This window comes from Colletes latitarsis, chromosome 8, assembly GCF_051014445.1.
Source record: "Colletes latitarsis isolate SP2378_abdomen chromosome 8, iyColLati1, whole genome shotgun sequence".
NCBI classification, from domain to species: domain Eukaryota; kingdom Metazoa; phylum Arthropoda; class Insecta; order Hymenoptera; family Colletidae; genus Colletes; species Colletes latitarsis.
Genome location: NC_135141.1, coordinates 23,478,136 through 23,505,332, shown reverse-complemented (window position 1 = coordinate 23,505,332; position 27,197 = coordinate 23,478,136). Strand labels below are relative to the sequence as shown.

General features: G+C 44.0%; 1 protein-coding gene across 2 annotated transcripts in view; it reads left to right on the top strand.

Annotated features, from left to right (window-relative positions):
- The first annotated feature begins 9,462 nt into the window (after positions 1 to 9,462).
- LOC143344290 (uncharacterized) overlaps positions 9,463 to 27,197 on the top strand; it is a 43,816-nt gene continuing 26,081 nt past the window's right edge. Inside the window, exon 1 of one of the 2 annotated variants that reach the window (XM_076770195.1) lies at positions 9,463 to 9,691. In XM_076770195.1, coding sequence (XP_076626310.1) covers positions 9,649 to 9,691 — 43 coding nt within the window. In that variant the 5' untranslated portion in view covers positions 9,463 to 9,648. Of the gene's footprint in view, positions 9,692 to 23,773; positions 24,139 to 27,197 lie in introns of those variants that run through there. The other variant, XM_076770194.1, reaches the window with a different exon arrangement.

Here is a 27,197-nt window from a genome sequence, read left to right as displayed (position 1 = left end):
AATCATAACGAGACAATATAATATTTTTTTGTTTTTTCGTATTTTATTCTCAGTTGCAATGAATGGACTTTTTATTTGTAATAAATGAAGAACAAAAATTTGGTATATATTAATATTAAAAAATGTTAATATTAAAGAAAATTTCTATGATTAAAATTTAATTATTTAGAAGAAAAGACTTTGATGAAGACTTTAAGACAAAATAAATTACTTTGAAAATTTAAGATAATTATTTGAAATTAATTTACTGAATTATTAATTAAAATATCTAACTACCCTTGGGTCGATTTCGTTGTTAAAGTGATTTATTTAAAAGATGAGAATAATAAACAATGCATGTTACTTTAACTTGGAAATCTACCCGCCGCGAAATGCCTTCCTGTACATGAAATGCCACATCATATTTTTAAACGACTAACAAAAGACTGTAGTATCTTCTACAGACACTTATCAAATTATATTTTAACATGAAATAAGAAAAATATAAAAAACGATCAATATTCAATACTTGTATTGATATAATAATATCAATACTAACATCATTGTATAGTAAATGCAATAAAAAGTAAAAGCATATAATTTCATTATAATTACTATTCATGTTTTAACATTACTCAGTTACATACACATATTCATTTAATATGCAGCATTTATCATATTAAAACACGCGGGATACATGAAGGCCCTAACCTGAACTAAATAATAAAAAAGTACAAGTCACTGCATTCGTCAAAGATAGCACGTATACAACTGGTCACCCGCGTCGATTCGGACCTTTTTGTCCTACGACGTGATTGGGGACTAGAGGAATAAAAATTGGCATGCAACTCACCAATTGTAGAATGCAAGCACCCGCACGACTAGGTTGGTTAGTAGGAGTCATCAGCGAAGTCATCAAGAAGTTCCTGGATCCGTAAGTAGGGACATTGATGGGATGTTAGGATCCTGAAAAAAGAAACAGCAAATATAACACTCTATTTCTTAAATTATAGAGATTTTAATTTTAATAAAAAAAACGTCAGCTAATATTGAAAATTTAATGCAGCAACATTTCAAGGAAACAATTTTTTTTTTAAAATACTTGGAACAAAGTACGAAGATACTTACATTTTTTGCTCGTGAACATCGCCAAATATCTCCCTTCAATGATGCACTGACTCTACTATCGCGTGTCCCTAAAATCGAAACGATAATCTACTAGAAGCCACTGTGCTTCGAAAAACAAAAAAACTCTAAACGACAAAAACACTGAATTTACTGACCGCATTGCGCGCGGACATCAAAATTTCTAAAAGATAAAATGAAAATTTGAGATTAGAAATAAAAAGTAATTTAGTAAATACAAAGATCTGTCTATTTATCGATTTAATATTAAATTTCATTGATAAAAACACAAAAATTGGTAAACATATATAGGTACATAATCAGTCGTTATAATGAAATTGAGTTTACCAATATTGAATTTCGTATTTCCGCGATCTGCGATTTCCAAGCATCAATGGCGTCCATCCATTGTTTGCCGGTAGCTTGCAAGCAAATGGCGTCCATCCGTTGCATGCCGGTAGCGTCCCTTCAGCCGAATTGCAGCAAAGTCTGTAACAGAAATAAAACAAAAATTACGATCCAATGCGTTAAAATAAATGCATCCACACCTTAATTAAAGATCGACTGAACCCGAAATATGGTCTATGAATTGATAATTACGTTTGCAGATATCATAATTGACGTTGATTAGACATGTAAGAAAACGCACGAAACTGACTCGACTTTTTTCGCGATTCCGGCAGAATTTCTAGTAGATACGTGTTAATATTACATGAAAGCACCAACAAAGAGTAACAAAGTGTACTACGAACGATTCGGGACTTTCAGATGACAATAATTCAAAATTACGTACCTCATTAGACGCGAATCCTGTCACGACATCAGTTTCCGAAGAACGAGTGACGACCGCCGAGCAGAATAGTCGTTGACCGTTACGAAGGAACGAGTGGAGGGTGGAGTGGGGGGGTCCAACCTCTCGAGTTTCGGTGTTTGTTTCCGAAGGAAAGATTAAGCCTTATATTACGAATAACATTGATGATATACATATTTAAGATCTGCGGCTGTAAAATAAAGACAAAAAGATATCAGAGAAACAATTAATTACTTAATGATGTATTATCGTTATATTCTTGTGACGTCATAATGCAAGCTTCTCATTGGCTCTGCTTGAGCATCGATATATTCGATATATTCGATAGTGTCTCTTAAAAATGACATATCGATGTATTGTACTATTTATGGGTAATTAAGTCGATCGAAATATCTACTTAATAACATGTGAATATATTAATGTTTGTCGAAAAATTAATTTTTCACATGAATTTCGTAGTTTATGCATAGAATACACAAAAATATTAATGTTCACAATGTTTGATTAAATGACTGTTCTAGTCTATTACTCGTCTGTATCTATTTCTTGTGTATTCTAAAATATTTCTTAAAAATAATTTTATTCCTACCATTCTAGCATTCGTAAGCCAGGGTCAGTGATTCGAGACATTTGTGCTAGGGAAACTCGATCCGTCCGTGTTTATATCTTTGGTTGCCGGCCTCTCGACTTCACCTTGGAACTGAGCTCCTGTAATCCTTGTCGCGTGGCACGAGAAACTGTGTTTTTTACACGTCTACACGATGCATTGTCTGTGCCGTTAATCCGTGTGTCACGAAAAAATATTACTGCTGACATCTGTGCACAGAATACTCAAAGTTGTCGACACAGAATCACGATAGGCTTTTATGTAGATCTAGTGAAAATTGAAACAAATAACTTTGGAACATATACTATAGACGAAAGGAACATTTATATAAGAACCTGATTGAAATCTAGATTGAAAATTAATATTGACACATTATATGTTTCTATGGTTAGAATTAATATATTTGATCGATCTAGTAACTTGTGCATCCAATAACAGATCGATATACAACGTTGAAGCACAGCCAATGATAGGCTTGCATTATGACGTCACAAGAATATAACGATAATAAATCATTAAGTAATTAATTGTTTGTCTGACATCTTTTTGTCTTTATTTTATTTATTTTATATATTTCCTTTATTTATTTTCAGTTTCGAAGATACACATCGAGAGTCAAGACGGACTACGTGATTCTCTCACCCCACTCCCCACTCCTCGCGCGGGAGACATGTTCGATCCTGTTCGTCATTCTTCGTTTGGAAAGTGGTGTGATAAGTGCGTTGACAGCTTCGCGTCTAATTAGGTACGCATTTTTTATTTTTAACCGTTTCTATTCTCTTCGTCATTCTCCACCGATGCGTTTATACAATATTAATAAGTGTCTGTTAACAAATTTGTGTTTTATTTCTGTTACAGTGCGCGTCATGCAATAGTTGCGACACCATAATGCTTTGAGAGTTTGAACACGTTTCGACAGGAAACCTGTATTTATGCGGAAAGGAGTATTTGGTGATGCCCATATGCGAAAAATGTAAGTATCCTTGGTATTTTGTTCCGAGTATGCTAGAAAAAATTGTTCGATTCAAATTTTCCTACATCAAGTTTTCAAATACGGTAGAAACCCTTTCGTTAAAACATTTACTCTTCCTTTCTACAAGATCTTGACATCTCATCATCGTACTTGTGGATACAGAGAACCTCGTCGATGATTTTGCTGTTGACATTGATGCTAACTTCGTTGCTGATTTCGCTGGTGATTTCGCTGATGACTCCTACTAACTAACCTCGTCGTGCGGATGCTTGCATTCTACAATTGGTGAGTTGCATGTCAATTTTTATTCCTCTGGTCCTTTTAAAATCAACTATTCTTTGAGAAAATCAATAGCAGTAGAATCGGGTGAAGGCACCTTTGAAGAAGTCACTGAAATGTGGCGGATACAGATAAAAAGCATCTTTGTAAAATCCGTCCATTAAGAATGTTAGGTAGCATTCCCATGAATATCTAATTAGGGTGCTAAAGACTAGAATATATTACAGTAAAATTCACACTAAAGTTTTCGTTGATCCCAGACTAAATATCCGTGTAATTTGCTAGAAATTCCTTTTACGAAAGCGGAGAACAAATATCGTTGTCACCGGGTACCGCGTCAAAGTTATGATTTTCGCAGGAAATGTTGTCGCGCAATGTTTCTATTTCGCGCGAAAAAGTCAGGGAATTGTTAGGAATACAAGAATGCTTCGAATGGGAGAAATTAAAGGCGCGTTCGAGCGTTTGGCGTATATACAAATTCGTCGACATTGCACATTCAAATATTCCTTCCCTTCCTGACCCGGCTGGCTGGCTGGCTGTCTGCAACCCGGCAACCCCTCCGCGTTCAGAGATTACGTAGAAATACAGCACATTCCTACGTGCTGCACACTCCTTGGCATCCCGTTTCCGCGGAACAATTTACAAATACCGCGCCATCGTGTTTGCGAAAACACAGAAACGAATTTACGTCCGGCGACCCGCGCGAGAATCGTTGCGCGAAAAAATTTGTTGCTCGAAAAGTTAATTAACTGTAATTAGCTTCCGCGAGAATTTCCGTATCTCTAAACCTGGAATTTCTCCCGACACTTGTACAAAAGTTCAGTTTTATAGTTGAATATTTACACGTAATACATTTGTTCGCACATTTTACTAATGTGGAGAAACTAATAAAAATTCTAACTCGTTCGACACATTTTCCGCCCGACTGAAGATCTTCCTCGAAATTTCATCCCCGCTGGTTTACATCCGCTGCTTTATATCTCTGTTAAAAACGAATCGACAAAGTTTCCAAGGGGAAAGAATTTCCGATAACCTATCGAATGCAAACACGATATCAAAGCGCGGTTGGGCATTTTTGAGAACGCAAAGACCAAACGTTCAGGATAGATACAATCGATTCCATTCGGTATAGCGAGTCTTCCTTCGCGTGGATTCTCAATGGAAACTTGTTCTCGCGGAAATGATACCCGTGTTATGGCCGGGAATAGCGGAAGAAAAGAGACGGGAGGGAAAAAATAGTCCGGACCGCGGAATGGAAGAAAAATGCTTGTTCTTCGAAACTTTACAGCGTGTAGCCGCGTCGAAACATTCTTTCTTGTTCCCCGCCCGTGCAAACTTCTCCAAATGCATTGTTCCAGGCGTTCTTCAGCGAAATAATAGATCGAACCGCGATCGTTCGCTGTTTTTTCTCCTCTCCTGTTTGCTTTTTGCTCATTTGGCCGCGCGCGACGCGTTACCAAGAATTGGAAATTTTGTCGGAAAACTTATTAAATTTACCAATAGTTAGAGGGGGGTGGTGTGTATTCAATATCTGGCGATGCATGGAACGAAGCCCGCGTTCCAATTTTCCCTCAAAATTCGTTTGCGACCGTGGTACGAATAATCCATTGAAAAAAGAGTTATTTTTGTTTTCCAACGATCACGAAGCTTCGCTACAGTCTCGCGTTTGCTGTCGTTTGCAACGCTGGTCACGGGAGCGCAACATTTTCCTACGTTTTCGAGCAATGTATTCATGGCGGACGATCTTTGTCAAGCTTATCGTTTGACGTCGCGCACTTTGCATACTCCGAAAGCTCCGGTAGAGACTTTGAAAATCGTTTGCGGTTACATATCGTTGCTCATAAGGCAGTGTAACCGTTTTCTACTTAATCCTTCGTTAGCACGGGTTACCCGCCATTTTTAGAACGCGCCAATGACAACGAAACATAATTTTTAGGCGAGTAATCGCGACAACACCATTTTTTCATTAATTCTAATCTTTCTGTCTAGATAATGTCTACATAATGAAAGTATCTATAAAGTAAGGAGGGATCAAACTCGAACTCGTACTTTGATTCAGAGCAGCCATCTTGTTTCGAATATTAGTCGTTGAACAATTGGGCTGTCTATAACTCGGTTCATTATGGTAGAGATCCGAGGTCCATACCGTACAATGGAACAGCATCGTTTGACATCTTCCAGCGATGTAGCGAAATTTCGTGACCGGAAGCGTCCATCGGCGGAATTATTCAGCGAAACGTAATACGTCGCGCTGCGGTGGCCGTCGTTGCGGTTAAAATGTCGATTAGACGGTGATTTATGAGGAACGGTGAGGCGTTCCGGTACGTTTGCGGACGCGACGCTGTTCAATTACGCAACGTCGACCCTGCAGGCTATATTCCGCGGATAGAGTAAGTAATTTCAACGGTTGGATTTGATCCGTATCGTGGAATCGTTTCCAAATAACAGCGAACGCTCCGAGACGGGAACAGCGAAGGTAATCCGCTTCGTTCGATAGTACGTTCGAAAGCTTCTCCTCGTTCTAGCATTTATTCCCGCGAAAAAGAAATCTGTTCGCTCAATCTTTCTCCGCGTTTCCCATCCTTTCATCGATTCTGTTCCTCCGTTGAATCCGAAATCTTTACGGGGAGGCGTCGGAAACGCAACACTCGCATTTTTCTCGTTCCGAGCGTGTCCGAGATGGAACTTGAATTTCCATCGCACAAGGGCCGAGTGTAATTTCATCGGAGCTAATGGACCGTGAGCGAAGCACCATCGGTAATCTCGTTTCGGTGTCTATTGTGGGCTGTGTCGCGCAGCTACACTCAGCGTACCGCGCGCTACCATCGAGATGCAGCCTCTGCAATTAACGCCGCGTCGCGAAACTTTGTCGGGGAAAAAGCGGTCAGATTTATCGAACGTCGTGAAAATTTCTTGGAAATTTCTCGAATTAATCACGCGACTTTCCGCGCTTCCTTTTCATCCTTAGACATCGGTAAGAATCGTGACTGTGATAAAAACTTTTGCAAGAAAGATCGGTCCTCCAGGTGCACGCCTGATCGATGAAAAGTCGAAGCATAACGTCGCGGTATCGAACTTCCTACCCTCGGATATTAAAGTTGTCGCGGAGCCGAAGGCTTGCGAAAGTTGCGCGATTCAATTCCGCGCGAGTCGATACGTCCGGGTCTCCGCCATTCGCTAGATTTGTGAGAAAACTCTTGCCTGCACGGAAAACTTCCCTTAATATATGTATCGGCGATAGAGCCTTTCTCACCTAAAAATTACCATGGGAGACGTATTCGCGACGATTTATGCCCCGCCGCGATATATTTACGTTGAAAATAATCGTATTTCATACCAGAGAACGTCAACGAGGAACAATTTTCCCAGCACGCTGTTCACGCTGGTAGCGAACCTGATTGTAAGGTACGAAAATTGAGAATCGAAAAGTCTATTCACCTCCGCTGTACGAAAGATGAACAGGCCAATCCAGAAGCGATGTTGCTGTAGCTCTCGTGGAAGGGAGTCGCGTCGGTCAATGATTAAAAGTTAAGTCGGACCATCGGGTAAACTTGGTCTTCCTTCGAGTTGCGAGTTAAAGGTTGATTGCAATTTGTTTCGCCCTTTCGAGAGTCGGGGAAACACGACGAAACGCTCGAGAATTCGTGCAAGTTGCTTTTCTTTTTCTCGAAAAGAGCACGACGGTACCGAGCCAATATTCCTCGTAAAATGCTCGTTTGCCACGCTCGAGATTCGGCAATTTTCAACTTTTCTTCGACCAGGGTAAAGTTCAACGCTCGTGGTTCGCAATTCTTTCGCAACTTTACGCTTTAGATTTCGTGTAGGCATAAACTTTATTTTGTCAGTCGGCAGTAAAGGTGCGTGGAAAATCGTCTGTAAAGGGTTGAAATTTGTTTCCTAAGCGACAGTATTGTCGAACCAAATACCGAAACCTCAAAATATATCGGCGTTTCGGTCCCTCTGATTCCGGTGATAGTCGTTGCACGCAGTTTGCCCGCAGTCGGGGGTTGTTAATCGCGCCTAATCCATCGGGGTCGCCAGTTCGCATCCCCGTTTGAAACGCGGGTTCTCGACATTCCATCGCGGTGATATTCAAATTTCCTTGACGAGAGTTTTAACGAAGTCGTAGGGTAACTCGGGGTGGCTTCGCTTTCGACGGAATAATGGTCGGCTTAACCGAAGCGGCTTAAACTTCGCTCCCGCCCCCGAATGTCAGCTCCTCTTACGACTAGTCGGGAGAAGACCGCGAATTTTAATCGAGGAACCGCGCCGGGAACTTTGGTCACCGCGAACTTTCCAAGCACCTCTTCACGAAACTTGCCCTCGTATCCTGTGAATATATTATTTTCTCAAGGCGCGTCGACTTGGCTATCGGACCGTGTGATCAGCTTCCAACCCCGCACAAACCTCCAAGATAGTCGAATTTTAACCCTTAACGCGTCGACATGATTTCTCACCGAGGAGCCAAAACAATTAATTCGCGAGATCAGTACTTAATTCTTCGAATCAAATGGAACGTTTATAAAGTCGTACGTCGTTCGCCTTAGAAAGTGCTTTTCAAGGAAAGTAACGACATTCGCATACCGGAAGTCCAAGAGTGTCGTTCTCCGCGGAATAGATACGGTTGTTCGATTAAAAGGTTTACGGTTTTCTTCGATCGAGCCTCGACGATTTAGGCTGTAATTTCTGCATCGACGTATCGAATTATCTCTGCACGGCTGGCAAGAAACGTTGCGGGATAGACTAATTATGAGTTCGAACCCGGTAGTTGTCACGGATAACTTCGACAGGAGTACGTTCTCTTGATCTTGCTCTGTGTTTCGTAAAAAAAATTGGCGCGACGTTCGGAATGGACTTCCGGTCTCGAGGACACCGGGAAATCGAACCGTTCGCGAATAAAGTTTCGTCGAACGATCTAATCGAGCCTTTCCGCCAGTTATGTTCATCCCTCTCGCGACAATTACTTTTATTGGTTTTCTTTCTCGTTAACTTTCTTTCGCTCGACTAGTCCGCTGTTTCATGACCACCGCGAATCGTACTCCAAGGTAAACGAATCGAACTCGTTCGAGGAGAGCTCGCCGAGACAATCCGGGATCGTTTCGAGCCACTCCTGGCTCTACGGTTCTCCGATACTTCTTCCACTTTTATTTTTCTTACCGTTATAACCTTGATAACAGCTGTAACGTTTTCCCCGTGCTGCGACTCGATGAAAATAGTTTTCAATTGCCCTCGCTACACGTGAAATATCGTTGAACCCTCGGGCTCTGCGACTTTTCATCTCGAACGATGGGGGGATGGCTTTTTACCTAATTTTTACTTATTCTGGAAGAATTTATGTCGTGGAAATATGGCAAGAATGTCCTTCCACCTCCACCAATTCTTAGAACTGCTTCGAGAATTTCCAGTACCTCCTTCGCTAACGTTAGCGAGGTATTGCTCGTATATACATTGCATCTCGAAGAGTCGAATCCCTACGGACAGCATTGAAACTTGGGATTAGTTATACGATTCGTCTCGAAAGCGCGAAACAGGGATGAAAAATACATCGAACGGAGGATGTTGTCGAGAGTGTCGAGCACGCGGGAACCGCGAGTCCCGTGCTCGGTTTCTCTCGCAAGGGCCGATATATCGTAGTGGGGATAAGTGGAAACGCGTACGAGAGAAGCAGTAAAGTCGGATCGAGTAAGAGGCAGACAGAACTCGCAGACGGCTGCTCGTGGCCCGATGTAAACCAGCAGGCGGCATTTCGAGCTCGTTCGTTCACGTACCAGGACGGTTTTCTTCTTCTCTTCGATCGAGCTACGTCACCCGGTGCGATCTTTACGAGTTTCCCGACGCCGCATTCGCGACAACAATCGGACAAACACACCCAGCATGCCGTTCTTTAAGAAGCTCAGGAGATTCTCCAGACACAAAAGTGAGTCCTCCACGATTCTGTTTTCGAATAAAATTTATTTGTCCGCTCGTCGCGAAAACCGTCCCAGTCTACGATTTCTTCGCGATGGATCGTGCGTGTCGAACGGTCCGGGCTTTATCGTTTACGTCGGGAAGCCGCAAAGCGGATAAAAAGGAGAAGGAAAAGTCCGAGCAGTCGTGCTCGTCGATGCTGAAAAACTTGAGAGGGACGGTCGCGGCTCGGGAAAAGATTTCCCGGGCTTGTCTCGGAGTTCGAACTCGTTTCGGGGGTAATTACATTTTCGTAAGATAGCACGTCGTTCTCGTCTGAGTTTCGCGTAATGGAATTCCAACGCCGAGGGTAGTCCCCCGGGGGAACAAGTTCTCTCTCGGTTCGATTCGACCCTCCTTCTTAACGTAGTTTCGAACTAGACGCGACGTTCTGTTTTCCCGGAGAACGAATCGCCCGTTCGTCCACCGGTCTAAGTACCCTGCGAAACGGCATCGAGGCGATACGATTTTCTTCCTTTTCCTGTGAAACTTTCTATCGAATTACCCCGGCCGTACGGGTCTTCCAGGGTCTTTATAAATAAATACGCGTTGCCTCTGTTCTCCCGGTCAGGCCGACCCGTATCGAGCGATCTAATAATAATGGAACCGATCGTTCGATTTACCAGATAGAACCACGACGTTTCGTTAATCTCGGAATCGCTGACACTCGCGACGCGAGGATTTCGCAGCTGATTATTAATTTAGCGACTTATCGATTCCGGCGACTCGACCTCTCATCCCGTAGCAGAGTACCAAAGACTGGTACGAACGCGTCGATTAAACTCTTATCGTTTCTCTTTTATCTGGTGCAACGTACGCGAGCATAAACTTTGCCGAGCGCATTAAATTACGTAAACCGACGTAGAAGCGCGTCAAGCTAATCTCTTTCGCGCCGATCGTTTCCCAGAAGCTGGCAATTTTGTCGCTTTTAACGGTCAGAACGTAATCAAGTTAATTAACTTTTCATAAAGCATTCAGCGAACGAAGACGAGCGACTTTTGGCGAAAACGAGCCGTTGAACTCTTGAGAACCATCTCGACCAAGTCCCAAGTCAAATTTACGTCGTCGCTGTTCGGTTAAAGTTTGCCAGAAAATTATGGGGATGACCTAATACGAGAAACCGGGACGTTGACAGCCATGCTTCGCCTCTGTTATGTTTTGCAACTGTCGGGAATGTAATATGGCAATTTTTTCCAACGACGTAATTCGCCTATCTTGATTATACGTTTACCCGGTTCTGTGTTCGACTTCCTTTCACTCGCGATGACTGCACGCCATGTTTTCTATGTCGATTATTTGGCGCCAAGAGCTTTCCGGCGCGAGCGCCAATCCTCTATGCAATTTTCGCTGCAGTTCGGATCGTCTGACGCAACGTTTTCTCTCTCCTCTGGGTGTTCATTATTTTCACGGAAACAAATAACGCGCAATGATGTATCGCGTTTTAAATATGCTTCTCCTTACCGCGACCATTGTTTTAAAATGTCACGGGAATCCGCGGCGCAGTTTCGTTCTCGATAAAAAGAAATATTCGCCAGTAAATTGCACCAACAGATTCACGCTTTCCAAATTACGCAAAACAATTAATAAATTGCGGGTATCGGACGATAGTGGTTATCGAGACAATTAAGAAGTTTGTTCTGCATTGTACGGATGATGAAACGCTTCATCTTACCATAATGATATTAAGAAACACTAATTTACAATATATTCGAGTACTTTGTAATTTACGAACGATGATCGTTTCCACCGTGAAAAGAAGAGCCCGTCAACCGAGGTACCAAGTATCGTTAGCCCTTCATCCTTCATCCCGGAGGCATGTCCCTTCGAGATAAAGCGACCGTCCTACGCTTCGAACACACTCAAATTTATATAACCCTTCCGAGAACTCTTTTTCCCGCCACCAAATCGTAGGACTTTCTCCATATTTTTTCAAGAGCAAACATTTCAAATAGCGGAGTTTATCAGAACATTTTTCTTCAACTTAAACGCGAGAGCTTTTCGTCGTCGAACGACGAGGGTCGCTAGACTTTTAATGCTCGTTATTAACGAGGGCATTTTATCATTTACAAAACAACGTACTTTAAGAAAATGGAAAGAATTTTTTGGAACTTCCGAACCAGCCACTTTTATAGTAACGAGTGTATTTAGCGTGTCGTTGAAACGATCGATTTCCTAAGACGCAGTGTAACGGAAGCAAACACGCAGATTCTGACAATATCATTTCTATATTTATGCATCGGACGTTCTTCTCCGATAATAGTTTATTTCGAGAGTTCAAAGCGTTGCTCGATCGTGCACTTTGTATCGGTGTCACGGCGTTATGCAATTTATTTCGATGATTCGTATGCACGGGCCGACCGCGATCGGATTGATCTTTGCTCGGTTTCGAGCGTCGACCGGATCGAACGCGCAATACCAAGCGCCGGACCTCCGACGGTTTTCCGATCGCTCGGTGTCAAGTTCAGAATATAAAGAGTCGCGTTTCAGAACCAGTTCCTTCCCGCGATTTTACATCAATGTCGTTATGAAGCCGACTATAGCCACCTTGCTCCTTAGTTTACGCTCGCAGATCGTTCTCCCGATCTCGATCCTTACAAAACAATATCCATCTTCGTCCAATTAGACAACTACAAAGTTAACACGTTTGTTTTTTTCGATGCAACTTTCCGGCCACGTAACTAATACCAAACTATCCATCATCCTGATCACTCGTACAATGGATCCAAAAAGTTTTCGTACATCTAGGTTTTTAGAGATATACAATTATTGGGTTAGGCAAAAGATAATGGGAAAATAATGAATGTCTGCCACAATTTTTGTCTTCCATTGTTTTGGTGGCTACTCCTTTTCCGATACCGTGAAAATCGAGGGGAGGATGCGTTCCAGAGGCATAGGAGGGGCGGACTCCGCGTCGAGAAAGCGAATTTAATTCAACGCCGACACGTTCGCGGTGTCGAGTTGAAAATGCATGAACGAACGCCGTTGGCTCCGGCTTTTGAACGGAAAGAAATTGGATCGGCGCGTGGCGATGCCAATTCTTCGCGCCGTTGAGGCGAAACGGGAGTAAAGGAAGGTAGATCCCGAGTCCAACAAAAGAGCCGAAAAGTAAATCGAGCATGCTTTCGATCGATCTTCCTCTTGTCTAATTTCCTCACCGTGTTTTCAGAACAAGAATCGGAGTAAGACGCGTGTCTAGAGTAGATGCTCGATAGTTCTACGCTTTATTACGCTGACGAGGACTTTCCAGAAGTACCATAGATTTCTATTTAATCTTTCAAGCCATCTGGCATTCTTGGCTCTACACCCAGTCAATATGGGGTGGAAAATAGAAGTTTATGCTTATGCATCTACGAGAAAACTATATTTTTAACACGTTATTTTTCTACGTTTCCGTAATGTCCATAAATCCAGCGTTAAAGGAAACGAGTTTTGCTATTTTGTCGTTTGTGTCTGCAAAATCGTTGCAAGAAAGCTAAGCTAGTTTTACTGTACATAACAGGAACACTTGTATCTAGTTGAGCGAGTAAATACACGCGTGTGTACGAGTAAATCTTGTTCGCCACGCAGCGTTTTGGCACCAAGTTGCCGGAAGAGTAACCTAGAGAATTTATCGCAGAAAAGCGAAAACCATCCGCGACAATGCGAACGACAAGAAACACTGTCGGCGTATTATCGAGTTTTGTTTGTTCCTCGTGGATTACGTCTGTTCCCCGAACGCTTAATTTTAAGGGACGCGTCGCAGGAGCACGGATTCGGGTCCTTCGTCCTCCGCTTTCGTCGCGTTTAATTCCGAGACGTTACGGCTGTCTCCGTTCTTTCGAGAGTTCCGACGCGCATACGTTCCCTCTTAACTCTGTTCAACGAGCAGAGAGAAGCTCGGAGTGCCGGAACATGTTCTTGGAAATATTTTAACGCAAGTCTTGCGCGAGCAGTGTGCTTTTCAACTTCGTTCCTTCGCTGTCTCGTCGTCCCAGACGTCCCCGATTAACTCCGCGATACGCGAAACTTGAACCTCTCCGGGGACACTGACGCGCCTAGATTCCAAATTATCTATAAATTTAATAAAATTTACGAGGCGCTTTGTCGAGGTAAGCAAAGTTCGTTGACAAAACGATTCCAATACGTCTTCGTCCAGGATCCAACGAGTTCTCGCGGAATTATTCTCCGGCGAATCCAGCGCATCCGTTTCAAAGTTATTTCTCCCGGGAGTCATCCAGCGCGTGGTTTAGGGCTCTCGTTGAAAATTAACTGGTTCGTCCGTCGTCTTCGACGTCGGCGATCCTTTCGCGAAGCTTTCCGGCGTTAAAACGGCGCAGAGGGTGCGAACAATCGTGATCGATGATTGCCAGTCCGTCTGTCGATGGTGGAGGAAGCGCCGGAAACTCGACCTCGTTCCCGAGCTACGGGGAAATGAACGGAACGGCCATGATTCCGTGGTCGGAATTTTAAGGGTACTAACTGTCGACGACCATGCTTGTTTCTTCCGAAGAGAGTAAATATAGAGTTTTCGTATAGTATTTATTCATTGTCTCCGAGTCGTAGGTACACAGTGACGACCATTTACCGTTCATTAAAATATTTAAAAAACTGATACTTGTTTAGCCAATTGTTTCTTTCGATTGTTCGACACTCGCAATTCCCGTGGAGTACGGATTTAACGCGAGCCCATAAATAAAGGTCAGGCGGAATTGGGTCAGGAGAGCGTGGTGGCCGAGCTATTAATCCCCCCACGACCAATCCAAACTTGATAATGTTCGCTCAAAAAACTCTATCGCCCGACGACCGAAAACGTGGCGGTGCTCCATCTTGCTGAAAGATTAAATTTCTTCTTATAGCGAGAGATATCGTTGCGCGTGAAATGCATGTGTTCCCGAGTCAACAGATTTTCTCTCGTTTCTATATACGCATCAAATCGTTTTTTAAAAAAGCCTAGGGTTTAAAATTCATGCACGGTTTCGTTGCTTGATCGTCCGCCATCTTTCATCGTAGCCCGCAAATTGCAGAAGCTTACGACTGGCTGCTTGCGGCGGAAGCTGCAAGTAAACAAATTCGTCGAAACGATCGAGGCGTAGCCAGGAATCAGGGAAATAATCCTGTCGACCGCACCGATGCTCCCCTGAGAAATTACGCGATTTTCATGCTTGCTTTCTCTCTTTCTTCGACTTTTCACTTCCCACCTCGGCTCGCGTACTCCACGTCCCTCGCGGAAGGGAGCGTTCGTGGTCTTCCGCGAGATTTACGACTCTTTCGTGGCTTTTCGCGATCCGCGTCCGACGAGAAATTCCGCCCGCGAAATAAAAGAGAAACGTGGCCTTCCTCGGTGTTTCCGTCTTCTTCTGGTCGTCGGACCACCTTTAACGAAGAGGAATGGCGGCCACGTCTACGTCGGTCAGGGAAAACGAGCCTCCGGAGTCGTACAGTGATAAACCGTCGCGCGTGTTCGACAGTCGATTACTCGCACCAAATACCTCTTTCGAGGTACGCGAAAACACCCTTCGGAGAACTTTGAGGTAAATTTAATTTGCTCTGTATCGTCGAAACAAGTGGATTATTATTTATTGTTAGTATAAATGCTATTCCTTAGACGCAGTAGATAATATAGTAGAGCGTCGATTACTGCGAACGATAGATTACTATTTTTTCTGTTCAAGGTTATCGATGGTTTTATTAACGGCGCGTGCATCTTGAGTTTAATCGGGTTCAGTTATTTTCCGTAATCACTGCGTAATGGTTTCGGTTACCGATCGTTTAAAACTAATCTAATCAACTCGCGTTCCGCTGCAGGAATTTTTAAGCAAGCAGACTCTATGCACAGTCCAGTTAACTCGTTCAATATATCGATTTCTTCTTTTTAATCGCATTTAATCTCGATGCTTCGCTTATCGTAGAATTTTGCGTACACTGTTATCGTACTCTTTATTCTTGTCATCTTTAGTAATTTAGTAATTTATCACCCTACGAATATTGTATCTTGTACCATTTCTTCTTGTTAATATTGGGAACCTTCCTGTAAGTATATGAATAAAGTCGACTCGAATTTATGAACTTGCGCGAACACGAGAGTAGACGGATAAGTGTTAATACAAAAGTTGTATGGCAAACTAAGTGTATTTACGTAGCGACATTAAGAAATTACGCGATCCTCAAACGTCGAGGAGAATTACGAGGATCGCTAAATCTGGAAAGCTGAAAGAAACTCAGAGCGGGAGAATATTCTTTCTACTTAGTCTAGTCAAAGAAGCACAAATAAAAGAGAATAAATAAGAAAGTTTTCGAATCCCGCGGAGGTGTTTATCGAGGCGTACCATTAAACATGTAGAAAGTTCTGTAGAATCAGGAAACGAGGAACCACCAGCATCCTGGGAAATGGACACACGTTCGATTTTATCAAAATCGAAGAGGCGCCTTTTGTACTTTTAATAACCCTAGTATTTTACGGGCAAATCGACAAAATGAATATTGCACCGATCGATTAGCAGTTTCAAAGATTTATCTTCATTGTGTAGGAGAATAGCAATTTAATTCGTAAATAATGGTGCCTCAGGAGTGAAAAATTCATCCCTCGTGGATGTAGGCATTACGGAGAAGTGATCGTACGGTTTTATTATTTATGGTTGCAGGTTACATTGTGGTATGTAAATATTTTATTGGGCCTCCGTTTGCCTCCGCGAAAGCACTCAACATTTTGGAGCATAGAATGCATCAACATTTCAGTGAAACCTAATGGTCTCCTTTTCATTTTTCGTCTAAAATCTTATCGCGGCTTTCCTTATTCATTACATCGTAATTTTCGCGAAATATTTTCCCAAGTTTCATCATTTATCCGAGTATCGATAGCTATGGCTGAACTGCGAGGGGTTGATATTTTCTGAACCGCTGTAATTCGATGCAGGCTCCGTTTCTCCATTTCTCCGTACCGAAGAGGACGGAATTATTATTCGATGGGTGTACAGTGAATTTTTCGAGAACAAAGATGCGTGGAAGCCGGTCGCGGAGAAAACGTATGCAGGAGCAGTCGTGCGTCGGCATCGGGGTCGTCGTTGGAACGAAAGCGTATAAGCGTCGCGGAATTGAAGAAGAACGACGTCCCGCGTGACCGAGACTCCCGTCGTCCCTTTTTTCTCCTCGTCTAAGCCACGTAGCACGTATCTCGTCTCTCCCTCGCGGTTCTTTCTTTCGCGTCGGTGTTGGTTCTTTCTTTCCTGTCAATGCGATCATTTTTCTCCTTTTTCGCCGTCTGTCCGAGCCTCTCCACCTTTCTCCCATTCTTCTTTTTCCGCTCCCCTTTTCTCTTGGTCTTCGTTCCGTGCCCCGCGCCCCGATCCGGTTGTGTCCGTTCGTTTTGGTCCATTTTAGTTGTTTCGGTTATCCTCGATCCGAGCCTCGGAGTCTGCCGGAGAACCGTAGCTCCTCCACGCGCGGAAAAAAGTCTTTGTCGCCCACCTCGAGTCCCGAATCTCTTCAACGAATCGAACCAGACGTCGTTCGAGGGGGCTGTTTGCCGTAGGAATAGAAACGACTGTATCGCGAGCAGCTGTTCCACGAAATATAATATATTCGATACGGTCCCCCGCGAAGATAATTGCAGCGATTCCACACGAAAACCAGACAAGATTCGAGGCTCGTTCTCGGAGAACGGCGACACCTGCGAGCACTTGCCGCGACGACAGCTGCAAACGAGACTTTTGCGCCCGAAATTAAAACGCCCGAGATACTGTTTCTCCGCGCATAACGCTAAACGACGATCGGTTCGTTTTTGCGGCCGATCGAATTATTTCGCCAGGGACCGAGCCCAAAGTCGCGAGACCGGCGACTTTCGAGGGTTTCGTAATCGATCGAAAGAAAAGAAAGAACCGAACAAGAAGAAAAGAAAATGCACGATCGTTAGGTGGCTGCAGGTGAACACATCGAGAATCCAGCTCCGGCTGATGCAAGTTCGATGCAGTCTCTCGCGATGGAAAGGCACGCGAAAGAATTCAGGGTTGAAAGTGTGTAAGTATAACGAGTCGTCGTGTCTTGTCTGGAAGGCCGATTACAGAGCCGCTGGAAAGAAGGGGAAAGAGAGAGAGGGCCTGGATGAACGGAGAGACCGGCCATCGAGAGGGGAGTAATTGGGCTGAACGCGAGTACGACCTCGGCTGATGCAAGAATCGAGTCTCTGGCTGGCGTTTCCTTCTCGGAAATACGTCTCGGAAGGAAGTTGAGAAAATTATTGTTATCGTTTGGGTACACACGCGCCCCTCGACTTTCGACCGCGATGTCGATCCTCTCCAATTAATCGCGTCTCTGCTTCGTCGACTCCCCTGCCTCCCACTCGTCGCTAATTATCTTCCTAAGTACGAGCGCGACGACGCTGACTCGTCGACTTTATTGGCCACGCGTCGACGCGACGCTTCGACGCACTGTACACCAAATCTTTGTACTTCGACGCGACTTTTCAGGCAGAAATCTCTCGTTATAGTTATGTATCTAATTGCTCTTAATTAGGATAATTTCCAGTTGTATATTGGGTCCCATAAGTTCGACATTCTCAAATTTATTTAACCCTGGGTTGGACACTAGTCCATTTATACCGAGTTCCTTCAGTCATAGTTAGCACTGTAGTCATCTTCTAGAGAAGAGGTGTTAGGTTATAAAACAAACGAGGGAAATCGATTCTCTGTGTATTATTAGCATATTATATATTTCGAATTCCCTTAAGGCGAAGAATTCCAGAGAAACGCGACGTCGATGCAAAGGGGGAGAATAAAGAGCAGAAATTCGCAATTTTCTAGCAGACGCGAATCTTATCGGTACTTTTCTTTCGAGAGGAGCCTTTTCGTCTCCCGGTGCATTCGTCCTGGAGCTTTTCAGCCGTTTCCAAGACGTGCCGCATGTCCGTGGCACGTAGCTAGCTGCATTTCGAACGCGTAAAGGCCGGCCATTCCGCACTCGGCCGACCAATTTGGGCGCGATCGAATCTTTCGGCTCAAAGCGTCCTCCAGAAACTCCCGATCGACATGCTAACGAGATTATACGTATATCGTATCACCTGTAGAATAGGCTACGACTGCTCGGCTCGCCCGGGAGTTCTGGTAATTTCATTTCACCCCGGAAAGCGTTTCTCCGCCGTCCGTTCCCCGATTAGCGATGGAAACGAAATCAGGCCAACGCGATATTTGTCGAACCAAATGGGAAATGCTATTAATCGGCGTACAAAAAGCCGTGTGTCCGGGTTGAAAATACTGCAGAGGCCTTTCGAACTGCATTATGCGGTATCATCTCGTTAGATCAAGTCTAGGAGCAAGTCGTCTAAATATCCAAAACATCGCAGGAGAGAAACAGTGGAAGATTTCTCGAGAGGATCCTTTCAAACTCCTGTGTTAGATATACCAGAGATGCGATACAAAGAACCTTATAAATATGTAAACGACGTTAAGACGCAGGCGGGAAATATGAAGCTGACAGGACGGTTCGCAACGACCAAATAGATATCGGAACTCTTCGTCCGAAGTATAAATATTCAACGCAAAGGCGTCGATGTATCAACGGTTCCTCTCAGGATACAAACTAGTTTTAGCCGGGATTACGTTCTATCTGGGAAGACAAGTTGCGCTGTGATTCCCCGTGTCGCGAATCCAAAGGGAGGGCGTTCCATCCGTCTCGCCGACAGGCAATTTCCCAATTTTCTCTCGCCGCGCCTCCATGGAAACCATCGGCCATTACTGTACTATTCCGTCGTTGAATCGAACATGCACGGCACCAGAATAGTTGACATAACTCGTACGTACAGCGATCGGGCCGTCTCCGAGCATCCTCGAGAGCAATTCCGTGGAATTCGCCGTCGAGATTGCTTTGACGCCTGTCGCGTCACCTGTGGATTCAACGTCCGACCACAGCTGTTTTAGAAAATTAAATCGCGCTGCCTCCGCGCTTATTGATCTCAAAATCAATTCATACGATCGAAAAAGTTACAGTCAATGGCGGTATTGAGATAGCTCATCCATATAATTACCGATACTCGTTACACCTTCCAACCTCGATTAATCACTTTGCAACTTTAGCGTCCCAACGGGTTGTTACCCGTAAATAAAAAGAAATACATAAATTCTCAGGCGGTTGTACCTAGAAGAGATTCTCGGATAATCTCGGTTATAAAAGCTCCGGCGAGTTTGGTGCAAAGAAACGATCGAGACTCGTTTGTACCGTTACACGATCCATCGGTCACCAGGTTACGGTGACATCGAAGCATCGATCTTCTTGCGGGCGCTGAACGTTCCCTAAGAATAATTTATCGACCTTTCCGTCGCGAAAAATACGCTGTTCGAGTATCGAGTTTAAGGACAATTAGAACGATCGTCGCGAAACGGGTCGAACGTACGGTCGTAGATCGAGATCTCGGTTCGGCAAACTCCGAATAAGGAACGTTCTGTTTAATTAGAAACTGGCGGGCGATGTAACGGTAATAAGCAGAGCCAGGTCGTATTAGCCTTTTCGGCTGGAATCGAACTCATCGAGATACTGCTGTTTTCAAGTACAGTTGCAGAGAAGTTCGAAACTGCATGTCGAACACGTTGTGTGCACTGTACACAACGGTGTTTAATCGCTCTCGATGGAACTCGCGAAATGTTCTGGCGATGGTCAGTATCGAACGATTGTAGAGGGAATACGCGAATAGACTGGGCGTCACTTTCGGCCGTTTTGAAAAATGAGAGGGACACGGAACAAAGGGTCGCTACAACCGGCGAAATAACAGGGCGAGACCGCGGGAAAAATGAGGATCGCGGTTTTCAGAATGATTTTTCGCGGCCCGGAGAATAACGCGATTGCGGAAATTGTCCGAGGGATATTTAATGGCAGCTTTTTTCATCGATCGTATCCGACAACACTTGTAATTTCTTTTCGTCCCGATGACGAAGCCATATTTTATTTAAAATATGGCACTATTATCTAATAATTCTTATAAATTTGCATCCCATAAATAAATGAAGTTGTTGGACAAAGAAGTCGAAGAGGTTTCGCGGTACTTATTTATGAGGTTTTCTCCAGTGGCTGCCAGTCGGAATCGACCGTTATTATTGCTCCCACTCGAGGGTCTCGGTTTAGGTCAATTTCGTTCTGCTTCGCTACCGAGGGTAGAATATCGTCCGAAGAACCGGAAGAGAACGTCTTGGACCGCTTCGTTTTTATATCTATTGTCTCGCGGAAAGAATATTGTCTGCGAATCTTAGATTCGCTCGGAATTAAAAATGTTTTTCAACGAATCGTCGAGTCCTTGGCAACTCCGACAGTCTCGAAACGGATGAACAGAGGGCTTTCTTCCTTTCCCGTACAAACAGTGCGAGCTCGCGATTATTTTTCACGTTCTTCTCACGTTCTGCTTGTGTTTTAAAGGCTGCGCGTTGAACTTGATCTCTTCCTCCGGAACAAATGGAGAACGCTTCCTTCTTTGTTCCACGTAATTATTTAAACGTCCGTTATTAAACTCTCGAAGCGTTCGTTTTTGAAAAATTCATGCCCGATCGGAGGAGACGGTGCAGGATGGCCGCTCGAGATCGAGATAAATCGGGACGAATAAGAGGAGATAGTTACCGATGGATTTTCGCCACGCGTGCAAAAACTCGTTCCAGCCGCTGCTCGGAAAACATTATGCCGATGGTTTCTCTTGTCAATCATCTCGCGACTGTCTCTCGGTTTCTTTTCAACTTTCTTCCCTTCGCGAGGAACGAATTTTTGCCTCATCGATATTCGATACTTTCGACACAGCCGTTTTACTCCGCCTTCGCTATTGTTTCCTCTCGATGGCGCGGTAAATTTCTTCGCGAACAAGCCCGTCGGTTTTACCTGTATTTTCTCTTCGGACTGTATCTCCTTCGATCTCCAGTCTGCTGGAAACTTTGATGGAAATATAATTTTAAACTTTCCCGTTCTACACGATTTTACGATTTACACCGGCAGTTCCGATTATTTCGAGCTCTATGGACCGACTGGCAAAATACTGGCTGCTTACCTTAATTTTTTATTAACGGAGGAAGGGTCAATAAAAAAGTGGTTACACCATTTGTAACAGAATAGACTATCAGCGACAAAAATATTTAATAAGCTGGACTATGCTGAGTAGATGCAGCGAGTGGTGGTCAGACACCATTACCAATTCATACTCGATCGCACACGTAGTCCAAGAATTTGAAAAAAATGGCTCCTAAAAAAATATTTTGTTCGATATTTTCCATACATTCGTGAAACATGAAGCACCACGTATTTCGTTGGAAAAAATTTTCGCAACGAAACCTTTGCCGCATGACAACACGCCGCGTACAAGAAAAATAGGAGCACCGAACGGTTTGCAACACACATTATATATTTTTTCGCGTAACTCGCAGCTGGATTCCCTTTGGTCTGTAAATACACGTCGCTGTTTTCACGAAGCTCTTCGTACAGTTTCGTTGTACACGCGTGAAATTCTATTCTCCGTGTTCGAATTCGAGCGAATGCTAACGAAGGTATAACGACCTCGGATAATCAAGTAGTTGTTGCTTGCATTTTTCCGCCATTTATCCACGGACTCGTTGCATCAGAATTTGTTTTACGGGCGTTACTTTTTTCCAGGATATTTAAAAACACGTCTCCCGGATATTTTGTAGCTCTTTTTTAATCTCGGGCTTAATCTGGCTGCATAAAAGGGCGCAAAAATGCGGAACAACGGGAGACGGGCAAAATCGCGTTAGAACTTCCGAGGATCGTTATCATCCACGGAGATAGGATGGAGTTTGACTCTAGGAAGTTTCGAAAGGGCATCTTCCATGAAATTAGGATCCGGAACACTATGCTCTTGCCCTATTAAACGCGCACACGTCGTCCATCAATTTCTTACCTACAATCTTGCGGTTTAAACCGACCGCCGATCGTTGTCGAATTAGCTACTGATTGATATCCGTCAATTTATGATTTATATTTATTTATAGGTACAAATCATCGGTATGGAAAGTTGGGAATTCTTAGAAAATAGAAAAAAATAACGACTCGATACAAAATGGCGATGTTATAGATTTTTTTAATTTGCAACTGCCGATGGTTTAAAGTTAATTTTAGTATGGAGAATAAAGAACGAGTTATTTATATGTTATAAAGTACCATTGCATCCCTTTCTTGAGCCAACGAGTCGATAAGCGTGCCTTAAGGGTCAACAGGAAATAAATGTCCCTAGCAGCTTTCCGTCTTTTCCTCGTAGCTCCGTCGATTTCACGAATTATCGAATAAAATTTAAATTCTACATCTGTTACTAAACGTAAAAAAACGAAAATTCGATTGGTCCTGTCCCGACAAAGTGGAGACCCGCGTTAAGCATGCAAATAGGATCGAACAGCATCGCATCTGAAATTCGAGAGAAGTACGATTCTGCAGAGTTGCAACAACCGAACTTCCAAATGCAAATATTTATCCGCGAACGCAATCTACGGGCCACAAATCTTAGAAACGTATATTGCACTCCTTGCAGCATAAATTCATACGTTACGTGGGAAAGTAAATAGCAAAAGCTTATTCGAAACGAGATCTAACCTTTCACATCTGAGCTTCGTGGCGCGAATATTTCTTTGAATAATCTTTCAAAACACGTACGTAAGGATACGATTTTGAAATGCATATTCATTAATTTATTCCTCGTCGAGATACACAGAGATTAATAATGTTGGAGGTTCGATAAAATGAGAGAAGAGCCGATTGCAGAAAATCAATGATACGGTCGTAATTTTGCGCATTTCGAAATATCGTTAATGCTCGATTTAGGAAATACGGCGATCGAGGAAACTTTCGACGAGAGTTTGTCGCGCGGAGTCGTTTGTTTCGCGGGTGGAAAAAAACGCACGAAATATTGGGAGGAACGATAACGCAACGCGGACCGCGAATGCGTGAAAATAATCTTTATCCTTTCGGCGGGGATCCGGTTCGGAAGCGGAACCGGAATCCGGGTAGCGGGTTGCGGGGATGAGAACGGTAACTGGGATGGGGATGCGCATGTACGCGACAGGGGAGCGGAATAAACTCCGTGCGGACGCGCTCACATCGCGGCGCACTGTCTTCCTGGCAGCACGTTTCCGCGCGGGCTCTCTTCGTCCTTGGAAAGTTCTCCTTTTTTCCTCCTCGAGACGCGTCCCGAACTTCCACGACCGTCGAAACGAGTGGCTGATTCCACCGTCCAGCTCTCATCGCGCGTAACAAGCTCCCTGTGAAATCATCGTGCGGCATATGTCACTGAGATCGAGAATCGCGGCGCGTTTCGCGAGTGGAGACGCTTGACGCCGCGGAAATCCGCATCGAACGCGCGAGCAAAGATCCTGATCGGCTGGAGGATTTCCGATCTGCTGCACTTCGTGCTGCGCTGGGCAGCTAGGATGTCGTTCTTCAGGGGTTTGTGGAAAAGCAGCTCCAAACACAAGAGTGAGTTCACTATTATAGCAGTCTTCTATAGATAATATTTATAATCAGCGTTTCAATTGAGGCTTTACGGCTCTCGATAAGCTGAGAAATCGCGTGTACGTTTAATCCCTTGCTATTAAGGTGGCATTTATTGGCTCGGGGAAATTTGAAAGTGCACGGCAGGATGACCGTAGATCGTTCGATGAGAATCTGACGATGTTTTCGTTTTTCGGGGTGATCTCGACGCGCCGGAACTCGAAACCAATGTCACGTGTTGCCTCCTGGTAAATTTATGAGCCGAATTTTTAACATTTCAATCGATGAATACACATTCTGGATAACGGTGGTAAATTCAATGTTTCCCATTTAATTCGAACTATTCTTCAAATATCATAAAAGTGACATAGAATGAAATATACAATCTACGGATAGATCCACAAGCAGAAGTTCCAAACTCGGTTCGATGAAATTTTTGGCTACAGTTTCGGTAATTCGAGGTTAATGAATCCTCCAAGGGAGATATAAAAGTCTGCGGTGGCGTTTCAACTATTGTTGACGTTAAAATTGCAGCAGGGTCAGCGAGGGTTCGGTTTTAAGGGCCCTATGGCAAATTTATCCGGCGAAGCTCGATCGATGGTGTCTCAAAGGGCAGAGTAGCGGCGTAATTGAAATTCTAGTCGGACGCGATAATTGACGAAATTGCATTTTCTTGGTCGGTAGATCGAGAAAGCTTATTCACCGCGCGTTGCTGGTTACTTGGAAGATTAACGATAACGGCGTGCAGCTGCAAAATGTCGGGAAGCGTTAACAGAGACGTGGCAGCGGCAGCAACGCGGCAGTTAACGCGATTATTCGCAATAAGCGGCATAATAGAGAGCCGCGTTTAAGATTATGGTAATACATGCCAGATCGTATGCACAATGCGCAATGTGACCTCCTTCAAAGCACTGATTATTGATCATAAAATTTGCATAATCTCGTGGCGCAGGCCGCATCGAGACGCGACGATCAAAGAAGCGAGCCTTCGCTGTCGTCTCGCGAAACTATATTTTGGTCTTTTAACGAAAAAAAAAAAAAAATGGAGTATCCTTTCGCTCGAAAAATTCTTGCTCCCGGTCGTGGTAGCGCCGCGATGCAAACTCGATTCTCGAACGCATCGAACGAAATTTGAACGCCGGGAAAAATCGAAATGAACTTAGGAATCTGGTTGGGAGGTTTAATTTTTCGCGTCCCCGCGAGAGACATTGTCGAAACGGTGACCGAGAATCGCGGAAACGGCTGGCTCCCTGCGAGACGATAAAACTAATTAACTGTCCATAAGTTAGAACGTAGCCAGAAACTGTGCCTATTTAGTCCCAACTTGGAGCTCGAGTTCGTATCGGTTCGCCTCGCCTCGTCTCGCTCGTTTTTCCGTCGTCGAAACTTGGAAGCGATCGTCGCTATTCCCCCGATATTTGGCGCTCGCGAATGGTTTCTCGAAATCGTCGCAGGTGCCAATTTGGATGGGCGGCCACTGGAAAGAAATTGCTCGGCCATTGTCATTGAGATTCGTCCAGGGATTTAAGTGAAACCCTGTTAGGATTGCGGCAGCTGGATCTCGAGGACTGGTGCTGCAGGGTGTCCCCGTAATTGCGAGGAGAATCTCGACTGTTCGTATTGTACTGGCAAATTTAACCGTTAACGCGAGGCAATCCCGTTCGATCGTCACCTGCGTTGCATCGAACCGTTGATGTTTCAAATTACGTGTAATCCCGTTGGCTCCAGAATTTTCTCTCCTTCGGTTACCTGCTCCCTTGACGTAATTCAAAATTTAAACTCGAGCACAGTTTCGCGAAACGTACGCAAACTCCCTCCCGTCGACGTTAAATATTCGCGACTAATTCGTCGTGGAATTCTTTCGTTTCCGTTACCATCTACCCTGACGTCCACCAGTCACCCAACAGTTTCCGATCTAGTTAAAAAAATAATAATAATCGCTTTATTAACTGGTTAACACGCAACCCTCGTGTTATACAGGAATAGATATTATCGAGAACGAAATATTCATTTATCAAAATTATTATGCATGTTCGTACACTAGCCGATCGTGTGTTTCCATTGAATTTAAGTGACATTCTAATCGGAAAAGAGTTGAAAATAGTCACGGGAAAAGGTTATATCGATTAGATTCGAGAGCGAACCGATGCTAATGAACTTGCTAGGACGCGAATCGCATGACGATCAACGAGAGAGTGGAATTGGTATCTCTACAGCCACTACTGGACAGGACCGGTTTGAGTTTTACGACGTCCAACGACGGTAAAAAATTATCGATACTCTAGAAACACGAATAATTAAGTGTTCGTGTAATCGATCTTCGCAAGGTTGTAATTCGTTACAACTTTTCTCGATATTGTTGCTAAAACTGGTCCTCGATAAAAAGCGAAATCGACGAATAATAAGCACCTTGGATAACAATTTTTTTTATATAATTCACGGATGACAGCCCGTGTACAGTGTACAATTAACGACGAAGGGTTTATTTGCATTGGCTATAAAATACAGTGTCCCACTGTAAATTATGTGAAATTATGCTTCCCCCGGAGCCACTTAATTCTTGCGCGAAACATTTTTCTGTATCGTCGTCGGTTTCGAAGATACTCGAATGGAGTCGACGAGGAATGCAAATTTTAGGCCGAGAGTCGCGGATTACCGAAACTGGAATCGTTCGTTTATCGGGAACGGGAAGAAAGGGAGCCGTCCGCGGAGATTTCGAAACGCGATGGCGGCGCGTAAGCTCTGAAATTTGTACGCGATACGGTATTAGACGAGATTACCGGCATTCTCGCAGAATTCCGGTACACGAGACTGGAAGCATTCGCGCTCTGTTTACGAGCCCCGAGAATCCGCTGGAATCGGCGAAAAGCTGCACCGAGGTGGCAGGTGCTTCTCGACGCCGAACAGATATCGAGCGCAACGAATACGCGTGCACGCGCTATCCTATTCATTTCCATTCCACGGCCAGACGGGAAGAGAATCGCGGAATCGCGTTCGTACGAACAAATTTATCGCGCGGCGACCCCCTATAAAGCTGTACGTTT